The 24,897-nt window shown below is 36.1% G+C and overlaps 2 protein-coding genes across 9 annotated transcripts in view; both read left to right on the top strand.

Annotated features, from left to right (window-relative positions):
* The first annotated feature begins 417 nt into the window (after nt 1-417).
* LOC107553419 (vacuolar protein sorting-associated protein VTA1 homolog) lies at nt 418-10,772 on the top strand. The gene is made up of 4 exons (XM_016235606.1): nt 418-445; nt 1,010-1,192; nt 2,336-2,413; nt 9,744-10,772. The coding sequence occupies exons 1-4, from the start codon at nt 418-420 to the stop codon at nt 9,887-9,889; spliced, it is 435 nt and encodes a 144-aa protein (XP_016091092.1). The 3' UTR covers nt 9,890-10,772.
* A 1,118-nt stretch (nt 10,773-11,890) lies between these two features.
* Nucleotides 11,891-24,897, top strand: part of adgrg6 (adhesion G protein-coupled receptor G6) — a 42,253-nt gene continuing 29,246 nt past the window's right edge. For all 8 annotated transcript variants that reach the window (XM_016235669.1, XM_016235663.1, XM_016235668.1 and 5 more), the window contains exons 1-2: nt 11,891-12,144; nt 16,759-16,847. In XM_016235669.1, the coding sequence (XP_016091155.1) occupies nt 12,143-12,144; nt 16,759-16,847 (91 nt within the window). In that variant the 5' untranslated portion in view covers nt 11,891-12,142. The remainder of the gene's footprint in view (nt 12,145-16,758; nt 16,848-24,897) is intronic.

Here is a 24,897-nt window from a genome sequence, read left to right as displayed (position 1 = left end):
TAAACCCCCTGACACATGTCTGGGGAAAGGAAAGTCGTCAAAAAAGCATGTTTAAATCAAGCTAATTTGGAAATGTGTTTTTCATATGCTTCATTTAGTTGTTCCCTGTGAAGAAATGTTATATTGAAGTTTTACCTTGTTATTAAATTTTGCTGATGCAGGCAAATACATATGGTGCTAACCTCTAAACTGTGTTTTACTGTAATATAATATTTTTGCGAAATCAAATCTGCCCAGGGGTTTTAGAAACATTATGAATGTGGTATGGTTGTTAAATTTCAAATAGAAGAACCCAGCCGCAGTTTATTGAAATTTCTTGCCTTTTTTTTCCCCCCTTGTTCTGTTTATTTATATTCATCACTCAGTTTGGGGTGTCTTAGGGTTCAGCTTGCAATTGATTGGAATTGGTTCCGTGTAATGGCTGTCCTCATCAACTTATTCCAGGGTTTTGAGGAGCAAAAATGTTTCAAGCTTAAATCAAGTCATGCTAAAATGTCACTTGCATAATAGATTCGGCTGATAAAATTCTGCGTGTCCAAATTTCACATTTTTGTGTAGTGTTTGTTTCCCTGTGCTGCCAAGTCTCTCCTTGACTACAGGAAGTGGCCCTGATATTTTCCGATTGAAGCAACCTCTTCAAAAAGGCTTTTACAACTAAAGCCCTCAAACAGTTTGACTGGCAGTGAGACTCATTTGTTCCATGATTTGTATTCGTGATAAACTTATGTGAGAAAAAAAATGTTGTGAACATAGGCATCTTTTCAGCACTGAATGGGATAATGTGAGAAAACTGAAAAGTCTGATTAGTGCTGGCAGCAGACAGTTCAGAGCTCCATTAGTTGTGGAAAAATGACTCCAGGAAGGATAACTTCATTCTGAATTGCATTGGTTTTATCAGTGCTCCCAAAACAAAGTTGAACTTTCTGGACGCTTTCACAAGCTTAATGTTGACAACGCTTAATGCTGTTTGCGTGAACATATTTGCTTGTTTTTTTCCTCTTTACTTTAGATGATGAATTTGGTGCAGAGGGTGGTGGTCCTTCAGAAGCTCCTCACAATCCACCCCAATCTCAGCCTTCTTTCCACGGCCACCCATCAAATCAACCCCCAGCATCCAATTTCAGTAATATTCAGATACCTCCTGGGTCTCACGCCCCAGCCAATACACCTGCAGAGATTCCCCATCCAGAAGGTAAGCTAGCTGAGCTTAAGTGTACTTTATAACCATCTGCCATGCTTCCACTATACAATACTATTGAAAAGTTTGGGGTAAGTAAGAAATTAATACTTTTATTCAGCAAGGATGCATTAAATTGTTAGGAAGTGACATTAAAAACACATTTATAATTATACAAAAAAAAATATTTCAAGTAGATGCTGTTCGTGTGCTCTTTCTATTCATCAGAGAATCGGGAAAAAAATATATCACTGTTGCACAGCACAACTGTTTTAACATTGATAATAGTAAGAAATGTTTCTTGAGCACCAAATCATGTAGCATTAAAGACTGGAGTAATGGCTGCTGAAAATTCAGCTTTGAAATAAAAAAAAAAAATTATATTTTTAAATATATCAAAATAGGAAATAGTTATTTTAAATTGTAATAATATATTACAATATTACTGCTCTTACAAAATCTTTGTGTACTTAGGAATCATGTTTTTTTTTCTTGTTTATGGACAGCCATGCATTTGATAAAATTTAAAATCAGTATTTGCTCAGTTTGTGTGGGCAGCGATTGATGAAAACTGATTGTCATTCATAACACAAATCCCGTGACTCAAACGTACAGGTTAATTAGTACTTCTCAGAGGACTGGGACAGAGCTGTAGCGTGTTTGCTTGTATATTTCACGTTCAGGGTTCCTGTTTTTCTTTCTAAAGCGCAGAAAGGCAGGCTGAGGGTCCCCATGAGGGGCATGTTTCCCCTGGTAACTGCTGTCCTCTGTGATTAGTGCTTCGGCTTTCAGAAACGGAAATGACTAATCTGCAACATGGCACCCCAGAGGTGCAACCACTTAATTTGATCATACATAGCATGCTGTCATTTCCTTGCTCTTGTATTTTCACTGTGTCAGCTCTCAGACTCTTTAGATGAAACCAAAGTGAACTTTGCTTTAAATAAAATTTACCTTTTGTTCTTTTCTTCCATGGAAAGATTGTGCTCAGCTGTAGCTGAGTGCATCTACATCTAAATCAGTTACAGCGGTCTAAAATAAATGGGCGAGTTAATTCATTCATTACAGTTTTTCAACATCCTATCAGCCATGATTGCAAATGCAAAAAGCGCTTTCATAGTTATGAGCTAATGGACTTTTTTCCTTCTTTTGGAGCAGCACAGCCCGTCAAACCAGTGCCTGTTCCACGAACCATGCCAGTGGTCGATCCTTCACTTCTAAACAATACCCAGGAAGGTAAGCTTTTTGTTTGAAGATGACTCCTCTACACTGAAATCCAATTTCACTGAAGTCCGCAAACAGTCGTGACAGAAAGCATAGAACCTCATTTCACAGATGATGGACCTTATTTTCTGCTCATGAAGCCAGAGGAAAAAAATCAGACATTGCACTGGATTTTCTGAAATAAATTAAGGTTTTATGGAAAGCAGATTGACTCTTTTGGCTTTCCATTGTTGGTGGGAACGGCCACAGATGAAGCTCAAAATGACATTCCCTTACTACCAGCCATTGTGTCACTGGAATGTACCTTTAATAAGAATTATTACAGATTGTGCCCAACGCTGCTGTTGGCATTCAGCCTGCCAATTGAATAATTTGGCTAATGAGTGAGGTCATTTCATATACAATGACTGTCTATTATTGCTGCAATTGCCAGAAATAGAGCAGACTGAGAATTTTGTAATGCACAATGTAATTTGTCCAGATACAAATTTCAGATGACAAAAAGTAGCTTTTCTAGCTCAACCAGACGTGTATTCATTAAAAACGGAGTATCATTTGATATTGTTTTGGCTAATTGAAGTCTGTCTGCTATAGTAACTGGTACCCAGACAGGGGCAAATAAGGAAGATAACACACAAATATAACCTCAATGTGAAAAGTTTGCATTGTCATACTGCAAATTGCTTTTCAAAACCATCCTTTCTGAACCATTGAGTTCTTTCTGAGAACATATCGGCTATCACATTGTCTAATTGGATTGAAAGTTTGCACTGCATGAGACACTAATCGGTGATAGATAACAAGGATCTGAAGGTGAGGTGATTTGGGTAGGGGTCATCCTCCCAAGAGTTACAATATCTGAACCCATTTAAAAACCTGTTTATTTGATATTGCGCAGACCAAAGTAAAAAGAGTGCATTCATCCATGAAACCAGGGATTAGAAACTGTTCAAGCAACAAAAACTTTTTTTTTTCAGAAGCTAAGAATTAATGAATAATAAACAATTTGTATATTATTTATTGTTGTTTCAATACTGTAATTAGTTAGACAAAAAATAGTAGTTATAAATAATAAAAAATTATAGTAAAATAATAATAGCAGTAATAGTAGTTATTAGTGAGGGAGTTGTGATTGAGACTCTCAATCGTGTTGCCAGATACACGCGTCTATGGGTTTTTTTTTTCCACTTAATTTAGGAAGTGAATAAAGTGGGAGATTGCAAGTTAGGGACAGCGATATCTTTATATTATTTCCATGACTCAAGATTTGGACTGATTGCTGTTTATTTATTTTTAGATTTTGTTTGTTTTTCAATATCTGGCAATGCCGGCATTTAAACTGACAGTAATCAAAAACGACCAGGTTAAAAACAATGCGGGCAGGTTGCAATTTGGTAACACAAACGTAATGATCATCATGATATATTATCTGTAAGACAGATGCGCTGAAGACGGACACAAAGAGGAGAGAATAGTCGCGCAAGCAGAGAAAATACTGCACCAGACAGACAGCATAGGCGCGGGAAGTGGGTGTGCAGCACCCCCTGTTTTCTGTGGGCAACTTTAACTGTTTAATTGTTGGGAATAAAAAAAAAAATCGGAGTGTCTATTTACACTAAGTGCAAATAGCCCACCTTGTTGGCAGAGGCTTACATTAATTCCACCCACCAAAGTGTGATTGATTGGTCTAGTCATCATTACAAAAGACGGTTATAAATCATCAGATTCAGTAGCGCAGATGATAACTCCTTTTTGACGCGATCGACCCGGGTTCGAATCTGCCTTTTGGCAAACTTTTTTTTCTCCCTTTTCAAATTTCAAATAACATCAGAAAATATTTATTTTTAATAATGAAAGAAATAATCAAAAAGTTGAAAATAAAGTATCGGGTAGGTGTAGGTGTATGTCCCAATAGTGGCATCCATTTAATAATTTGAATTCAAATTAAAATTGACACAAGTTATTATTGCATACTGTTTTATAATGTATTACAATGCTGAAGTGCAGATAATTGCCACTATTTGCAGTAAGGAATTAGCAGAATACCCTGCTAGATAAGTGGCTATAAATATAATCTATAGCAATTTGCACTTAGTGTAAATAGCATATGATAGCTCTAAAAAAAGACTGCTATTTTCACTAAGTGAACTGACTGTCTTCAGAAAAGTTTCGATGGCATTTTCTTTTTCCTCTTACCTTAGTTAAATAAATATTAAAGGAATGTTAATAAGCGAACCGCTACGTACAGCAATAAATGCTGGAAACGCTGCTATGTTCTATAAGCGACACCTGGTTTCAGAGATTGTATTTGCATTTTCATCAGAATCAGAAAGAGCTTTATTGCCAAGTGTGTTACACACACAGGGAATTCATCTTGGTGTCAGGAGCTTCCAGTACAGCCTACAGTCATAGTGCAGACATACATATAATTAAGGTAATAAAACTAATAATAATAATAAAGTGTAATAATAAAATATTAATTCATCCCGTCTGATGTTTTTGTTTTGTTTAGTTGCTTCATGTTGCATATATTTTTGTTTGTTTGTTTGTTCAAGTCTAGTTTGGCCAGTAACAGAGCAAAATAAACATTTAATAAATGTAAAAATAAATAAATTAAAGTAATAAAAACTCAAATAAATTGGCAACGAGTATGGGAATCAGCTCATTTGATTGTTAAAAAAAAATTGTCAATTGGAATCGGTCACGAAAAATCCTGATCAGTGCATCCTTAACTGGAATAGAGTTAGACTTACCTGAAAGACCTGAAAAAGCGTGGTTCATTTCAGTTTTATCTTTGAACTATTGTACCTATTTGTGCAAAAATTGTTATCATTACAATACAATGTTACAGTCAACAAATGAAAACAATAAGTCTTATTTATTGATTGATTGATTGTGGCAAGGCCTGGGAAAATTTTGCCAGGGCAAGTAAAAAATTTTAATCACTGGCCAAACCGGGCCAGTAGAAAATGTCCTTAGCGTTGAGACCTGTCAATACGATCAAAATCAGTATCATAACACTTGTACACAGATCTGTAGAACACGTAGGTTACATAATGATATTTTAAAATTAAAAACTTAAAATATGTATTTGAAAAGAAAACAGGATGACTTTGAATAGCATCATTGTAAAATTGTGAGGAAGAGCTGAGCAAGTCTTGCACGTGTATTTCCTGGTCTGAGAGTGACTTTCTGCTTAAACAGGAAGTAATGGATACCAAAAAAAGGTAGAAATGTATGTATGTAAAAGGAGAATGTACGTGTGAAAGCAGAAATATATGTATATGTAAGGAGAATGTATGTATGTGTGTGTGTGAGAGAGAGTAGAAATGCATGTATGTAAAAGGAGAATGTACGTGTGAAAGCAGAAATATATGTATATGTAAGGAGAATGTATGTATGTGTGTGTGTGAGAGAGAGTAGAAATGCATGTATGTAAAAGGAGAATGTACGTGTGAAAGCAGAAATATATGTATATGTAAGGAGAATGTATGTATGTGTGTGTGTGAGAGAGAGTAGAAATGCATGTATGTAAAAGGAGAATGTACGTGTGAAAGCAGAAATATATGTATATGTAAGGAGAATGTATGTATGTGTGTGTGTGAGAGAGAGTAGAAATGCATGTATGTAAAAGGAGAATGTACGTGTGAAAGCAGAAATATATGTAAGGAGAATGTATGTGTGTGTGTGAGAGAGTAGAAATGCATGTATGTGAAAGGAGAATGTATGTGTGTGAGAGTAGAAATGTATGCATGTGAAAGGAGAATGTAAGTGTGTGAAAGCAAAAATATATGTATGTGAAAGGAGAATGTAAGTGTGTGAGAGTGCCAGAATGAATTATGGCTTGTACAGCCCCTCATATCATACTGAATCCTTATGGTTTACTCCCGTTCTAATAAATAGGTTAAAAGACTTCGAATTGAATGAATTTAATCCCTTTTCTCAACTCATGCTGATCTAATCACTATTTTCAAAGTAGTTAATGGTGATCAGTACTTGCAGGACAGTGATGAACAAGATCAGCAAACGAGCTGATATACCGACATGCCTCCGAGACAACTGCTCTGCCTACACCAAACAATAACAAACCAATTACCAATTACAACAAGTCCCAGGGTGGATCATGTTACTACAGTGTAACTGGGAAATGTGTCCTAGTTAACAAACAAATCCTTGCGTCACAGAACCTGTGCTTACCAGCAGTCACGTGTAAAGACCTAATCAAGCTATAGTCTTGGGTGAAGGTTAGTTCACCCAAAAATGAAAATTAGCCTGTGTTTTACTCAACCTCAAAGCATTGGAGGGGCCAGGACAATTTTTAATATAACTCTGATTGGAATCGTCTGAAAGAAGAAAGCCATATACACCTAGGATGCTTTGAGTGTGAGTAAAACACAGGATAATTTTCATTTTTGGGTGAACTAACCCTTTCCGTCCAGCTGCACCAACCATACAGGCCTCAAATATTCAACTAATTCGTAAAGCATTTCCAGTTATTTCTGTGTTCTTTTCAATTGATCGGCATACAAGTAGATGAATATTTGTGAATGACACAAAGATGAACCAATTTGAGACCCATAAATGCACAAATATACCTTCTGTTCCATATTTCACCCCCTCTACGGCCAAAATAAATGACGACCAAGGTCACAACATTACTAGTGTAGTAACTTGTTGAAATGTTCTTGAAATCGAGCATTTCAATTGAGATAGTTCTGTGGTTATACTCTTCCCATACTGTGTGTATATTGTACTAATCGAGGTGCAAGCAGTGCTATTGAATGAGGCAAAAATGTATTATGGTTAAATATTAATACTGGAGAGGAGACAGGATCTAGAGATCTTTGTAGGTTCCCAGAAATGCTGTACCTAAAACTATTTTGAAAGCTCACAAGTGCTTTGGTGGTCGTCTCTGTCCAGTTCATTATTTGGTTCCCACATTATGGATTCAGCTCAAACTGTCACTCAGAGTGTCACTGTGAGAGCCAGCAAAGTTTACATTGTGGTAAAGGCATTCGTGCACCATGACTATAATATTTCATATGCCCACTGGCAAATGCCTTAACTTAAGTATTCATAAACTAGCTCAACCTCATCTCACCCTATAATTTAATGTGCTGGTGGGCACTGGAAAGACATGCATGTGTGAAATTGGTGCATGGCTTTCCCAGAATTTTCCCCTGGAAATCATTAAAATACTAGCAGAGAAGCTTTCTGGTAATATCTGTCTCATGTTATATTTATTTCATTTTTATATTTACTAATAGTTTTTTAAATAACTTAATATACGCTATACTGTTTAAAAGTTTAAATTTAGTTTTTTAAATCTTTATCCTTATACTAAGTCTGCATTTATTTAATCAACAGTACAGTAATAACAATTATTTGACATTATTGCAATTTAAAATAAATGTTTTCTACTTTAACATTAAGTTAAGTTTTAGCTAAGTTAAGTTAAAGCTGCAGTCCGTAACTTTTGGCGCTCTAGCGGTTAATAAACAGAACTGCGTGCGTCTTGTGGAATAACATTGTAGCCGGAGCTACTTCTCTCTGTTTATGTCTATGAGGAATTACACAGGTACTGGGCTACTCTGCAGCGGTACCTACTGGAACCAGTCTAAAATAATCTGCATATAAACACGTATTATAGGTGTACCATAGTGATTCAGGACAAGCCAAAAACACGGTTTGGAAAATGGATTCATGGTGTACTCGATTATTATATAAATTTTGTAAATTTTGAACACAAAAAAGTTAGGGACTGCAGCTTTAAGTTAAAGAGGTCAAATGATGCGATTTCAAGTTTTCCTTTCTCTTTGGAGTGTTACAAGCTCTTGGTGCATAAAGAAGATCTGTAAAGTTGCAAAGACTAAAGTCTCAAATCCAAAGAGATATTCTTTATAAAAGTTAAGAGTCAACCACACCTACCTAAAATGGCTCATTCTAACACACCCTCACATATCTACGTCACTATGTGGAAATATTAGCATAATGACGCCCAAATGTGCACGCAAAGAAAGAGGGCGTGGTTTCAGGAACCGCAGTAGTGTTGATGCAGCCATGTCAAGAAGGCGCTGTGTGATTCAGTGCGAAAGCAAAAGCACTTTATTTGGCCTTCCGGAAGTAGATGCAATTAGGAATCATTGGTTAAGATTTATTTACAACAGAACAGCACAACCCAGATGTTCGAATTTGTGCAACGCATTTTATGGACAACGGTTTTTTTTTTTTTAGCCTAGAAGAGTACAAGGCTGGCTGTGCACAAAGGCTATTTCTAAAAATAAAAAAGGGGTAAATTCCGACTTTGCTATGACAATCTGGAGCTTCGGATCAGCGACTGTAAGTATGTTTTGTTATTAGTTTAAGTATTTGCTATTGACTGCTCAAATGCGGAGTTTTGCGCAGCGCAGAGTAACGCGTCGTGTGTGTGTGTGTGTGTGAGGGGAACAGGGTCACATCACAGGAGAGTGAACTGCCTGTCAGAAATCCTAACACGTCAGCTATCTTAACCGCGGCTTGTGTACTGCATCATCACTGTGTCTGTCACGCGACTCTGTTGCCCTTTCGGGCTTGAACTGATGGTAAAACTAACGACATTAGTAACTGTCTTGCTATTTACTTCGAAAGCTGAAGCTCGCGATTATGGTAAGGGGCGTTACATTTCCGACGCGTGCTTGTGGTATTCGGCCAATCACAATGCACTGGGTCAGCTGGCCAATCAGAGCACACTGTGCTTGTCAAAGGAGGGGGCTTTGTTGGAAAACTAAGTGTTTGAGCGAGGCAGGGCATAGAGGACCTACAATAATGTACAGTATTTGAACAATAATGTGTTTTTTGAACATTAAAGCATGTCAACTTATTCTGTTACACCAAATACACAAAATAATGATCTTTAAAATAGCATCATATGACCCCTTTAAGTTATTCCTGTGATGGCAAAGCTGCATTTTCAGCAGCCATTACTTCAGTCTTCAGTGTCATATGATCCTTCAGAAATCATTCTGATATGCTTATTTGGTGCTCAAGAAACATTTCTTATTGTCATAAATGTTGAAAACTTTTGTTGTGCTTAACAATTGTTGTGCAAAAAGTGGGAAAAGAGCTACTTTTTCAGGATTTTTAATAAAAAACAATTGAAAAGAACAGGATTTGTTTTTTAAATAATCTTTTAAAAAGTTGTAAATGACTTCACTATCACTTTAAATAGATACATTTCTATATGTCCTTGCTGAATAAAAGTGTTCATTTGTTTTGTTTTTTAAACTTATCCAGTAATTTAAACAGTAATGTGTGTATATATTGTGTCTCAAGTTTAACTCATGTAAATATTTTCTTTTTACAGGTGATGTGCGGCTCACACCAGAAGACTTCACTCGGGCTCAGAAATACTGTAAATATGCAGGCAGTGCACTGCAATATGAGGATGTGGGCACTGCCATCCAGAATCTGCAGAAGGCCCTGAAGCTACTAACCACTGGCAAAGAATGAGACCATTGTGCTGTCCCCCCTAAAACCACTTTATCAGAGGCCCAGAGGAACTGAAAAAGGGCCTTTTCCTTAGCCCCATCTGTATCAAAAAGAGACACGCCACAGGACCCTCCCCCCATCACTCAATACAACATCTGTTACTGCCATATTGGATGTCAATAGTTGCTCATTACTAGACCGATGAGATACAGATACAGCACTAAAAAATCAGGTGCATATGAAAGACCATTTCAAATTCTGAGGAGTTCATACATATTCATGGCTTGAGGTGTTTTAATGTTTTTTTTTTTCTGGCTTCACAACAATTTGGTTAGATATGCATGGACATGGAAGCATGTCTCAAGATATCTTTTAAGCAGGAATTCTCATCTTACCTCAAGCTCTCTGCAATATGAGCTTTAGAGACATTTTGCCCTTAACTACTTTCCGTTCACTTCTATGTGTATGCTTCGGGTGAAAGGATTCTGCAGTTAGTTTACATAGTAACTGTTTTCTGCTGTTAGTTATGCATTGCTCTGAACAACAATAAATATTTTCTTGGTCAGCTCTTTTATTGGTCATTTGCAGTGCACGTTTGGTGGTTGATTATTAAATGTAGTCATAATGTGCTGCTTTCCAAGGTGTATGCATTGAATCATGTGAACAATAAGCATTGCACACATGCAGTTAGAACATGAATAAGGATTATAATAGTGTTAACTTTGGATCTCTGCACAGACAGCCTTAAATCAATGGCAATTATAAACCATATCAAATTGAAAATGTGTGCAGATTATTCGGCTGAATTAAATTCAAAAGATTTTCAGTCATTTTCTTATTGAAGCTGTTTCTGCTACGGAATTAAAAAAAAAAAAAAGTAATTGCAATTTTTTATCTTACATGTCAGATAAACTCGCTATTCTTTAAAAAATAAAAAAGTTACAATCACGAGATACAAAATGATGACTTTTTTTCTTGCAATTCCAAATTTACATATCACAATTCAGTATATTTTTCCTCAGAATTCTGAGTTTACATCTCATAATTGTGACCACAGAATTCTGAGTTGAGATTCTGAATCTCAAATTGATACTACTAGTATAATTAAAAGATTTTAAAGGTAATTTGCATCTTTTTATCTCATTCTGATCTTTTTTTTCTTCTTGCAATTACGAGTTTATATCTCAGAATTTGGACTTTCCTTTTTAGTGTCTCACAAGGGAGTTAACATCTCGCAGTTAGATACAAACTCAGGATTGTGAGAAAAAGTCAGAATTGTAAGTTTTAAACGTCACAATTACCTTTTTCCATGGTAGAAACAGGCTTCCATACTTTCTCCTTCACTGTCATAAATGCTTTTTTTTTTTCATAATGTTGATTTTTGAATCATTCCAGGTGGCAGTAACAGTAAAATGTGCCGCAGTAAGTATTCCTGCAAACTGAAAGACAGGGATGATATTGTATTTCAAAGGCACTAAAGATAATATACACTGAGTGTAGTTATGTTATGATGGGTCATTTTTTACTAGTCACAACCTGTTCAGCCCTATGCATGACTGAACATGGTCAGTTCAGTGTGCATATTCAGGAAGCATCTAATTACAATAGACAGTTCCTGTTGTTTTCTGCTCAACTTGTCTTTCTAACGAGTGTATGTTTACTGTAGCCTATATATAGTTAATATAATGTAGTTAATTAAAAATTATATAATGCATAGTTAATTTAAAATTACACAAAAAAAATATTAATATTATATTTCTCATCTATTTTTCGTTTTTTTTTTTCCCTTCACACGTGTGTGTATTATTAGCCTATACCTAAATAAGACATTTTATATAAAGTAATCATATGCTTAATTATACATTGTTCTACACTGTTTTTAATCCTAGCAACAGTGCGTACCAAACACTAATGCAAAGTATTCATGTATTTCTTTCTTTCTTCTTTTTGGGGTCTCCTCGGGATTTCTCTCACTGAAGGGTGGGGCTCTATTGAGAACTGCCTCCAGCGGTTGGACAAGCACAGTTTTGTCTAGTAAACTCTTGTTAACGCTTTACCCAGCATCTGTCTGCTCGGAGAACAGGTTCATCCGAGGTTAAAAAATAGATAGTGCAATTAATTTACACATATCTCCGATGATGATATGTGTGTGTGTTAATCACTGGCGTGGCGCGTGAAAGTTGATGGTGGGCTGCCTCTCAAAAGTTCTCACAAGTTGTTCGAACAGGAGAAGAGAGATAATGCTTCTTCAACGAGACGAGCTTCAATGAAATAATGTAAGTGACTCTTTGGACTACTTATACGTTTCTTTGTGAAATTAGCCGAACGTTACATATTCAGACTAAATCTAAAATTTACTAAAAGTAAATAAATCTTGTGGTTTTCCCCGTTTGACTTTCGCTGACAATAAAGGGCTTTGATTAGTTGAAATAGAATTTGACCAGAAGATATTGATACGTTTTAATGAATGCTTGAAAGATCGTCTAAAATTAATCCTAATAATAATACTATTAGAAACTGAGTGAGCTGTGAGACCGCTTTTTACTTTTATATATTTTCTCTTATTTTAGACAACGTTGATATTCAAGTAGGTCATTTACTTTTATAAATGGAAAGTGCATGTAGTCTTGTTTTATGAATAACTGATGTATTGTGCGCATTTAGTTGTATTTTATATCTTTTACTTGGAGTGAAATATCCATGGCCCGAAAGAATGGGTGTCACATTACAATGTTAGTGGGCAGATGAATTGCTTATTGGCCTTTTAGATGACCACAAATAAAACTGTAAACAACTCAACTAGATAGTATTTAAAATGTCTATGTCTAAATTATAGCTTCCACTCATAGTCTGTCTCTCTCACTGTAGTAAGCTGCCTGCCTGCCTACTCTCTAAAAAATGCTGGGTTGTTTCAACCCAACTTTTGGGTTAAAAATTGAATGTAAAAAATTAACCCAACGGCTGGGTTAGTCCATATTTGACCCAAAGTTGGGTTGAAACAACCCAGCATTTTTTAGAGTGTACACAGCATTTTTAGGCATCACAGACATTTGATGTCCGACCAGACTACTTGATTTTAAGGCACAACCATGAGGTAGGTTAATGTGGAATTTCTTAGGTCATTAGATGAGATGAGCTCATGTCAGAGAAAAATGAGAGAATGATGAATATCCCATTTACCTGTAGTGTTGACAGCTGTGGTGTTTCTGAAGATAGTGAAGTAATTAAAAACTGTTTTAGTGTTGATGTACTTTTTAGTTACGTCTAAGGTTTAGGTTTTGTAACTCGATAGTAGTTCATATTAATGCAAATTATTTTTATTTTGCATTATGATTTTCTTAGCATGAGAGTCTTAGCATTTTGAATACCAGAAGCCCCTGTTTCTGGTTTTCCAACTCATTTTTGCCGTGATGAATCAAGTTCCTGGGTTAGTCCATATTTGACCCAAAGTTGGGTTGAAACAACCCAGCATTTTTTAGAGTGTACACAGCATTTTTAGGCATCACAGACATTTGATGTCCGACCAGACTACTTGATTTTAAGGCACAACCATGAGGTAGGTTAATGTGGAATTTCTTAGGTCATTAGATGAGATGAGCTCATGTCAGAGAAAAATGAGAGAATGATGAATATCCCATTTACCTGTAGTGTTGACAGCTATGGTGTTTCTGAAGATAGTGAAGTAATTAAAAACTGTTGAAGTGTTGATGTACTTTTTAGTTACGTCTAAGGTTTAGGTTTTGTAACTCGATAGTAGTTCATATTAATGCAAATTATTTTTATTTTGCATTATGATTTTCTTAGCATGAGAGTCTTAGCATTTTGAATACCAGAAGCCCCTGTTTCTGGTTTTCCAACTCATTTTTGCCGTGATGAATCAAGTTCTTTATGCTGCTCGCACGGTCCCTTGAGTCGCTGACCCCATTCATGTGTATTTACATATGCTTAAGCGGAGCGTTCTGAACAATATTAATATGTTCCCTAATGTCATGTATTACATGAATTTTATATGGTGGTCTAAATAAATGGCCTCATTCTGATCACTCATGCCAAATGCACCACCTTACAGAGATGATATGAGGATGTTTATTTAGAGCTGAAAAATATGTAGTAACATTATGATTTGTAACAATGATTTATGTCAGGGTGTTGACTTGCATTCCTCTTAGATAAGATTCCCTTCTCATTTCATGCCCTGTTTAATGATTTTATTCCAGTTGTGGCTTGCCTAATGAATGCTACTGATGGCATGTTGTGGTTGTTTAATAAAATATGAATTCAAGGCCCTGTCTATTGTCCTGATTCTGCCTTCGCTTAACTGCACTGTGGGCTGAAAATAGAGATCTCTATTATCTTTTGACAATGGTTGTTAAAATGAAACAAGATCTCGGGACCTCACACAGTATCTTGTAACTTCACACACTTCAAGTCTTGGCAAGAAACGCTTACAGACTATGTGTTATTAACCATATCAAATGAAGCATTGCGTTAATCTCATCAAAACATACTCCGTCTCAGATGGAGGGAATTTTCCATCCATTTATAGTAATGAAGACATTTATCGCTCTAATGCTAATACAGATGAACAATGCCCAATTAAACAAATAACGTCTTCGTCAGAATAACTTACGAGGTCTCTAGTGGTTGTCATCTCCCGCTGGAATCTTCATTTTCCATTAGACCTCGGATAATGACTCACCAGAACGCGCCTTCTTGGAAGCAGATTTCAGATCAGGGGTTGTTTGTTGTTGTCCAATTCAAATTTTGCATCTTAATGTGGTTTGTAGTGAAAAGTCACAGATATGTGCAGTTGATTCTTCTGAGGTGGATGTGCGGATTGGTGCTATGTGGTTTCTAACTTTACTCTTTACTCCTTGATTCAATAGGAGAATAATTTGAATAACTTTTTTTCTCTAGTTCTTTAGAAAACCAGCTATGTTCTTATGTTTTCAAGAGCTTGGGAAAACAATACGCCGATCTGAAGAACATTGATATTTATAGCCGTAACATCAGGACTGTATTTTTATCTGTAAAGAACCAGAACCAACTCAAGAACCCAAAAATGTCCACGATAAAGGGGTTCTTTTCTGAATCTGTGGTGCTACACGGAATCATTGAAGAGCCTTCCCCTTCCAGTAAAAACCTAAAAGTTCTGTTGGAGTTTTTGCAGCTAGTCAACAATGTGTGATTAAAAAGCTCTCAGAAGGACCATTTTAAAGTTGAAAACTGATGCTGATAGCGCAGTAGCCTCTGCTAGAACAGCACAGTCTTTTTATGAAAGAATGAGAGCAGGGACTCCTGGGCAATGCTCCATACAGTCCATTATTGTGGATCTGAAGAACCAAAATAGTGATCCATTCTGAGCAGGTTTTAGACTGCAATCATCGCTTTTAAGGGGATGTGGTGTAGATTATTTTGTACTGCACATCTCAGTATCCTGACCTCTTTTTGAACATGGATGGACATTGGATGGTTAGTGTATTGTAGGGTTAACAAGAATCATTGAAGAGCCTTCCCCTTCCAGTAAAAACCTAAAAGTTCTGTAGGAGTTTTTGCAGCTAGTCAACAATGTGTGATTAAAAAGCTCTCAGAAGGACCATTTTAAAGTTGAAAACTGATGCTGATAGTGTCAGTAGCCTCTGCTAGAACAGCACAGTCTTTTTATGAAAGAATGAGAGCAGGGACTACTGGGCAATGCTCCATACAGTCCATTATTGTGGATCTGAAGAACCAAAATAGTGATCCATTCTGAGCAGGTTTTAGACTGCAATCATCGCTTTTAAGGGGATGTGGTGTAGATTATTTTGTACTGCACATCTCAGTATCCTGACCTCTTTTTGAACATGGATGGACATTGGATGGTTAGTGTATTGTAGGGTTAACAATAGTTTAAAGGGATAGTTCACCCAAAAGTGAAATTTTCTCACGCTCATTTTGACTTTATTTCTTATGTGTAACACAAAGGAAAACCTTTTCAAATATGTTCCTGATTTTTGTCCGTACTATGAAAGTCAATGGAGTTCAATGTTGTTTAGACCTCACTGAATTTCAAAATAATTATTTTGTGTTCTATACAGTCATGAGATGTTGACAGAATTTACATTTTTTGAGGGGTGATCTGTCTCTTTAAGACCGTGAAACGGCATTGTAGTTTTAAGCATTATAATTTTCTTTTTTTTAGATACTGGTTTTCTGTATATCTAAATTGCTTTTTCAAGGTATCCTTCCGTTTATTTTAGCAGCTATGATATTTTTTATGTGCATGAACCGCTTTAATAGATAACACTCTTTTATGTTTTGTTTTTTTTTGCCTCTGGTTTCCTGTCATTTCAGGTTTTGCTTTGTAAATAGTGGTGCACCCCTTTGTAAACCTCACCATCCGTGATCTTTTTCAGCAAACTTATTATGGCTGACGTGGGAGAGTGATTAGTCATTATGTAACGGGGCAGTTTTTGCATGGCTGTGGTCGCTGTTCTGACAAGAAAAAATGGTTTCCATGCCACAAATACATAATTTAAACCTTCAAAGTTCTCCCAAATTATAGACACATGAATAAAGATATTGTGCTCCTGCGTATGTGTGTGAGAGTGAGAAAAGCTAATGCATGAAGTTTATGCCAGTTGCCGTGTATGAAGTGTTTTAAGTCGGTGACTAAGAAAACCAGAGACGACAATTCATGACGCTATTTGCATTTTTTGCACAAATAAACTCGAATTTGTTTCCAAACATCCGTCAAATAATGTTCCCAGCTTTAACGGCAATCCATTTAATGAACCCTCTGATGCAGCTGTGGTTTTTGTGTATTTACACTGTACTGAAATTACATGTAAGTAATAAATTGAATTACAGGTTGTTGTTTTTTTATTTAATTCGCTAAATCTGATTGGCAGGATTTCGTTCATCAGTGGTAGGTGGTGGAGATGGAAGTTCCAGAATGCTCTTGCCGTTTTCCTGCTGCTGCTCTGCTTCTCGACTTCAGGTAAAGGAGCTCTACAGTTGTAAATGTAAAATGTAATAATGCAAATAGTGTGTTATCAGGAAATGTAAACCATAGTTAAGTTCTGATCTGAGTTTATATGTATATTGATTGCACATCATGCTAATCAACATTGCTTCCATTTCATGAATTCATCTTTTCCCCTTTTTAATGTCATGTTTCATATTTTCAATTTACTTTTTTCACTGTTTTCTCCACTCAATTTATATGTATATACATGTTTTGAACTTTCTATCAGCTTCCTTACATTTGTTTAAATAACTTTCTTGCTTCGTCATGCTTTTTTAATCACCTTTGACATGCTTTTGTTGTCCTTGTCCTAGTCACAACCAGTTATACATGAAAAATATCTCATAAAAAGACATTTTTTAAAATAACGCCACATTCAGTTTAGTTGTGAAGAAAGATCCTACATATACTCCTCCATATATAATTAAAACAGGACCCAAGGGTGAGATCTGGCTCTGTCAGTGGTCTCACGGCATGCATTGGTGGGCTAAACTATTTACCGAAACTGATTCTGTTTGTAGGCCAGTCTTTACGCACAACATTTGTAGTTGTTTTTGTGCAGCTGACTAATCTTTGTTACGACAGAGTTATTATTCAAACGTGTTGTTAATGTTTTCAGAACCAAAAAAACATGGCCTTAACTGGCAGCTTGAATCCTTAATCGGTCAATTTCTTTTTCGGGGGGATGGGGGGGGCGGGGGTATGTGGGTCCTGTAGCTAATTTTACATAATGATTTCAAAATTTGTCTAATTTTTAAAAAGGTTTTTATTTAATTAAAAAATAGCCTTATTAAATGAACTATTATTTATTTGCTTTTTTTCCTTCTTGGGCCTGAAATGGAGGAATTTTAGTCAATATTGATAATTAAACAATATTTTGCTAAATGGGCTTTTGTGCTGAAAACTTGGCTGGTGTAGGCCTGTCATGGATAAATAATGATGACAATAAAACCACCAGTAGGTGGCAGCAAAATCCGTTTATCATTCGATCATTCGTTTTTTGATTTAATATTGAAAGTAGAAAAATGAGAAAATGGCTCCTTTTTCGTTTTTTTTCCAATAAACGAAAAACAAGAATTCAGCTTAAATTTTCGTTTTTCGTTCATGGGTGGAAAAATGAATAAACCGCTTGAATATTCGATTTCTACATGTGGGCGGGAATTAAACGCCCCTTTCTGCTGATTGATCAGCCGAAGATCAAGAATAATAGTAATCGTAATTGTAAAATAGTAATAATAATCAGAATAATAGTCCTCCACTGCTGCAGTTGTACGGATTAATAACCCATTTTATCAATTTCATATTTTTCTCATCAAACAGACTGATGAATAGCTCAACACAACTCGTACCGGGGCAGAGTCTAGACAGGTCTTTCTTCTGTGTAGACCAGCCGTTCATAAAGTGATAGGGGGTCCGAGAAATGATTTGCTATAGCCTAAAGTATTTCCAGATTGTAAAGTCGCTTTTTTTTTAATCATGATACATAGGCCTACTGTGATTTATTCCAAAGTGACTTATATGATGCATTTAACGTCAAATAATCAAAATGAAGCCTTTTAAAAGACAAGTATTCCCTGTGGTTCATGTTTGTGGCATGCGCTGGAAAGAAGCTCAAGGAGACCGAGACGCGCTAAAGCAGCGCATTCTGTTGTTCTCTTTATTTTTCAAAGGCATGACATTTTGTAGTTATTTTGAACGTAACGTTACACAATTAAAAATATACATTTTACCATACGATTATAAATGGCAGAGTATTAAGTTATTTCCCCAAGTGAACATCAATCAGTACTCAATATTAGTTTAAACTGCTTTAAATATGACTGCTGCTTATTTCCTGTGCACTTCAATACTGGTCTGTGCTTGACTGTAGTCTGTCTGCTTATAGAGTTTATTTAACCCATCGCAATTTATTGGAACTGTGTGAACTAGAGTGACTACTCACCTTAATGTTGTTCTAAAGGCTTATTACTTAATAACACAAACATTTTCTGCTCGCACTTGCCAATTTAATGACAGAGAATGGTGACTTTAGTTTTAGGTTTTTTTTTTTAAGTGGATGCATATCTGTCGTAAAATTATCATATGCATCTCGTGGCGTATATTCCAAGCATTCTGAAGGTATACTGAGGGTTTGGTGAGAAACAAACCAAAATGGCAAGTTATTATATTTTATGAAAATCTTGCGTTGCAGTGCGAGTGCGCAGCAGCTCACCCTGAGCACAAGTGCATATCCTTTTGAGATATCAATTATAATAAATTTTAATAAAACACAAGACTACATTATATAACTCTAACAGTAGGCTATTTAATATCTGTTGTTCTCTGGTTGTCAGTCAGAATGACAGCGTGAACATATGCCTATATATACCCAAGACAATTTAATATTCTTTCCTTTTTGTCTTAGTGTTTCAAATATTTATTTTGAAACAAATTAATTAATTAATTTCTTAATTAAACAAACAAACAGACTTACTGGGTGACCAGGGTAGGCTATGACAGCTGTCATATCATACCCTGCCATGCCCAGCTGATGCAAAGAATAGAATTTATATCTACACAGAAGAAAGCCCTGTCTAGACTCTGCCCCAGTATGAGTTGTGTCAAGCTATTCATTAGCCTGTTTGTTTGATGAAAAATGATTAAATGTAGTTGCAATAAATGCTTAAGAATCCATATAACTGCAGCAGTGGAGGACTATTATTCTGCTGCGTGATACTGCAGAAGAACTGATGACGGCACGGTTTGATCTTCGGCTGACCAATCAGCAGAAAGGGGCGTTTAATTCCCGCCCACATGTAGAAATCGAATATTCAAGCTGTTTATTCATTTTTCCACCCATGAACGAAAAACGAAAATTTAAGCTGAATTTTCATTTTTCGGAAAAAAACAAAAACATGAAAAGGGAGCCGTTTTAAATATTCAATTTCTACACATGGGCGGGAATTAAACACCCCTTTCTGCTGATTGGTCAGCCGAAGATCAAACCGTGCTTTAATTCCCGCCCACATGTAGAAATCGAATATTCAAACTGTTTATTCATTTTTCCAACCATGAACGAAAAATGAAAATCTAAGCTGATTTCTCGTTTTTCGTTTTTTGGATATTATGCACATTGGGATGCAGGAAAAGTGTCCATCTGAATGGGCCGTTTAATCACTGGCTCACTTGATTCGTTCAAAAACTTGATTCATTCAAGAAACGAAACACCATGTTACTATGCACTGTTGTATAAAATTAATAGCACATTTGTGCTCGCGCATGTAGGCCTTGTAGGTATTTTTTCTTTAATTGCTTGAATTATAAGGTTATTTTACCTGTATTCTAATAGGCTTCATCGCGCAGTGAATGCTTTTGGACTCTCAAGACGTGTTTTTGTTTGGTTTTTGCAAGGTCGATGACTTGATAATGTAAGCTCTCCTATCATCTCTCAATCCCTCACAGTTACACATACAGCACAATAACATTATGTCAGGGGAATGTTTTTAAATTCTAATGAAGGAAAAATCATACCTTTTCTGTTGTCTTCTTTTTAAAGAAATTCAAAAGTTGCGCTTGAACCATTTTGCACGAAAAATGACGAACACTTGCTTCCGCTTGTGCGCAGCTTGTTACAGAACAGAGTTCTGATTGGCCAATCGCCGTTATTAGTGAATTATCTTAAGTAGATCATTTTAACATTTCATTTGCATGATAAGTTTTACATAATACACATTATATTAATCCAAAGGGGACGGTAAGGGGGGATGGTGGTTTTACTGAGGGGATGCTTTTTGTCATTTTTTTCAACCAGGGGGATGCCATCTCCCCGCATCCCCCCTCAATTCGAGCCCTGCCTGTGCGCTGCATATGAAAAGCATGTGTCTTTTTAATATTAGTTGCATGCCATGGCTCGCCTGATTTGTTCATACTGTTATATTGGTCCAAGAAGGAACGTTTACAGTGTTTGGATACCTGTCAGAAATGGTTTAGAGCAAAGATCAGATTTAATGCTGGGAATCAGCATCAGGGAAATTTCTAAAGCGCTTTAAAAGTTTAAACGACGGACAAGCGAGTGCTAAAACTCTTTCAAAACAATGAAATTCGATTAATGTAAGCCACAGCAAAAACAAATAATGGAATAATGTTGTGGTGAGAAGGCCAATAGCAATTTCGAGCATCATTTTAGGACGTCCGCCTCTTGTAGGCATTCCAGACCTCACTTAAATCACGCCTAAATAAAATGTAGTTCAAACTAGGAAAATTCTTAATGAAAAAACTTGTTGATTAGATCTGATTTGTCACATTCAGTAAACAGCGCACACAGACTCTCCATCCCAGACATGGAACCTTTACTGTCCTCGTGCAAGAGGTTGTCATTAAAACCAGATGTGATTATGGCTCATAGAGAGACCAACCCCTTTGTGCATAAGTTCACAATATGCTTTTGTTGCTTGTTTTCATACCAAAACCGCAAATGTACACACAACTTGTCACATGTTTGTTCTTGGATGCCCTTGTTTTTCTGCCATGCTTCATAAGCCAAGGAGCCATGAGTGTGTTTATAGAGTTACATCTCACTGAATCCTTATAACAGCTACTCCATGTTGATCAAGAGCAACGCAAAAAAAAGTGCACAAGTGATGGACTCAATTAAGAAACAGTTCCCCCCAAAATGAAAATAATATAATTTACTCACCCTCATGCCATTCCAAGCCCATGTTATTTTTTCTTGATTCCATTAAACACTAAATGAAATGCTGGGCAGAATGTCTGAGCCATTTTTCCCATACAATGAAAGCAGATTTCAAAGTTTATAATTCTATGATTCAAAATGATAAAAAGCCTCATAAAACTGTCATAAAAGTGGTCACATTTATATTTTAGTGTGAGAATTATTGTGGGATTATAGGACATGTATCATGGACAACTTTATTGACCTTCACTTCAGCAGCAGGCACTTCACAACAGTTCTCAAATCCCATATAGCAGCTTATTTGTTTTGTTATTTTATTTTTATTTTATTTTATATGAAAAAGAGCAGCTTGGACATTCTGCCTTGCATCTCCTTTTATTTTTCATGAAAGAAAGAAAATAACGTAGGCATCCGTAATGACAGAAAGGTGACTAAATGATGACAGGATTTGCATTTTTAGGTGAACTGTTAATTGACCCTTGGCAGATGAATGCAGCACACCTGAGGTACAAAGACAGCAGGTAAACTGCCAGGAGAGTGAGAGAAATGAGACACTTCAGGATTAAAGCTTTCACAAAATGTGACGCTGCTGAAAGGGCTATTTTTAATCTCCCAGGCCTTTTTAGCCTGAGATCCATGTATCTGGCATTCCATCTTTTGGCATCTTCCCTAAGCGCCCTTCTTCTAAAAGGACATTTTGAGATCAAAGCTCTCCTTTTCTCCTGTAAAATCATGCAGGCATTGTTTCATTGACCTTCACTTCATCAGCAGTCACTTCACAACACTTTGCAAATCCCATATCTCCAGTATTTTGTTTTGTTTTGTGTTGTTTTTTGTTTTGTTTTGTTGATATAGTGCAAAAATTAGTTCGTAAACCAGTGCCTTTTTCAGTTTAATACCCTTTTAAACATTATTTTATACAATTTTAAGTGTAATAAATTACATTATTCCATCTCAAGCGAAATGAATATAGTTTAATATATGTGTGATATAATTACACCTTCAAAAAGATAACAGGGTTAACATTACAAATTACATGTATGTTTCATTTCATTTTCAACACATTTAAAGGGGTCATATGATGCTATTTTAAAAATCATTATTTGGTGTAACAGAATATGTTGACATGCTTTAATGTTCAAAAAACACATTATTTTTCAAATACTGTACATTATTGTAGGTCCTCTATGCCCTGCCTCTCTCAAACGCGTCGTTTTCAACAAAGCCCCCTCCTTTGACAAGCGCAGTCTGCTTACACTCAACACATAGTGAAAGCTGTTATCAGCTATTCATTTTTACACATAAGTATATGAACGAGACAAATTGTACTTATTTTGAATGATCTCATAGTGAGTAAATGACCTTTGAGTGGAGTGATCTTGTTTTGTACAGTTTGTGCGAATGAAATTCATTAAAAAAGGCAGGTGACGTGTTCAGTCCCCCTGACGCACTACTGAGATGGGAACCAGGATCTGAGCAGCACACGATATATTGTGCCAGTTAGAGCTGTGGCTTCTGTAGCACAGTTAGTCGTGCCGCTTTTTACTGTGGCCCACTCCGACAGCTTTGCACACAACTATAAAACAGCAGGATATTCCAGTAGCGTGATTCCGTCCAATAGTGATTTCAGCCTCTTTCTGCAAAACACTCACAGGCCACTTGTCAAAAGCTGATCCCATTCCTTGCTTGTTTAAACCCCAGGCATGATGGCGGAAAGAATGATCTTTTTTCCCCTCACCTCTTTACTTGTTTTTGCTGGACAACTGTTATGAATTTTCCACCATTTTCTGTCCCAGGTGTGTCGATCGGGTCTTGTTTGTGGTGGGTTTTGTAGTGACCCAGCTCAGACTGGTCTGACATTCTGATTTGTGCGGTGTATTTGATCCTCCAGAAGAGACCAGGAGAATGCAAATGTGCAGAAACGTTAGCTTACGCTCCGATAAAAAGGGTCTGCTATACATTTATGAAGTGTTGTTTACATGTAGAGCCTGCTGGCTTTTCAATGTGAAATAAAATAAAAAATGAGGTAGTTACATGTATAAAATCTATTTAGTTAAATTGTTTTACAGTTTACAACTTGCAACGATACAGCCAACGATCGTTTTGCCCTGGAGCCATAACACATAATGTGTTATACTTTATTAAATTCAGAGTCACTCTCCAAAAGTAATTTTAATCACATATTTTGCCTTTTCTTGCATATTTAGTTTAATTTAAATTAGGCTTGAATGCTGGCACAGGGGTATGGGAAACAAGCACAAACGAAAATTTCTTAGTGTTATTCCATTAAGAAATGATCTGTTAATTTTGTACATTTATAAAACTTGACCTGAGGCACACAGTAACACTTCTGCAAGAACATGTGTGTATATCGCTATTATGTATGCTAGTAATTTGTATCCTTTAAAGTTCATTCACATTTACCTTGTAGTGTATTTGGTCTGGACCTAAGTATACTTAAGATAGCTTAAAATTAATGATAGCTTTAAAATGCTTAAAATAAGCTAAAACAAGAACATTTAGTTAGAAACAAGTTCAACAACGTGAGATATATATATTTTATTCCATAAATATTTTATTCTGTAACTTTCTACCAAATTTGTTAGAGAGTGAACAAAGTTAATAATTTGCAACAGTAGTGATAATGTGCATTCATAGTTTTCATAAAAAGACATCTTTTGATTCTAGGAATGCTTTTAGATTTCTGACCACTTCTAAACAGAATCAGAAAGGAGAAAAGTGTGTGGTTTTGGCTTCTTGACTGTTTGGATTGAAATGTAAGTGGTCTGAAATTCAGCCTTTATATCAACTGTCCACTCTGGTGAACACAAGGCATGTATTGACTCAGGTCTCTGAAGAGAGCGAACTCTGTGGTTTAGTTGGTGTCCCCTTAAACGAAAGATAATTTTCCCTTTCTAGGGTGAATGCCCTTTATCCTTCTATTCTATTAGAGAGCAGTTCTCATCATTAAAGTGCTTTATTGTTTCCCTCCTGGAATCTGTGAAAAGCCATCAATTCCCATATTTCCTGTTTCTCCTGAGATACAATGACTAAACCTGCAAGTTTCAAGCCAACTACTATGAATACCTTTTTTTATGGCCACTAGTAGACCTTTATTCTGGGATGTTTCATGCGAAGAGTTTTAAAATTTCATGCATGAAAATTCAATTAGTTGTTCTCAACAGTATCATTACTGTAAAGGGAAAAACTGTTTCTGCAGAAAGAAAAAAACTCATGGAATATTATTTACTTGGAGAACATATAATAAACCATTCAAATTAGTTTGTCCTTTGACTGTTTGAATGGGTTATGAAATTTAACCCTCAGTAATGTTTGTTTACTTGCATCAAA

This window comes from Sinocyclocheilus grahami, unplaced genomic scaffold (genome assembly GCF_001515645.1).
Source record: "Sinocyclocheilus grahami isolate Dianchi unplaced genomic scaffold, SAMN03320097.WGS_v1.1 scaffold473.1, whole genome shotgun sequence".
NCBI classification, from domain to species: Eukaryota; Metazoa; Chordata; class Actinopteri; order Cypriniformes; family Cyprinidae; genus Sinocyclocheilus; species Sinocyclocheilus grahami.
This window is presented reverse-complemented; position numbering and strand designations above follow the sequence as displayed.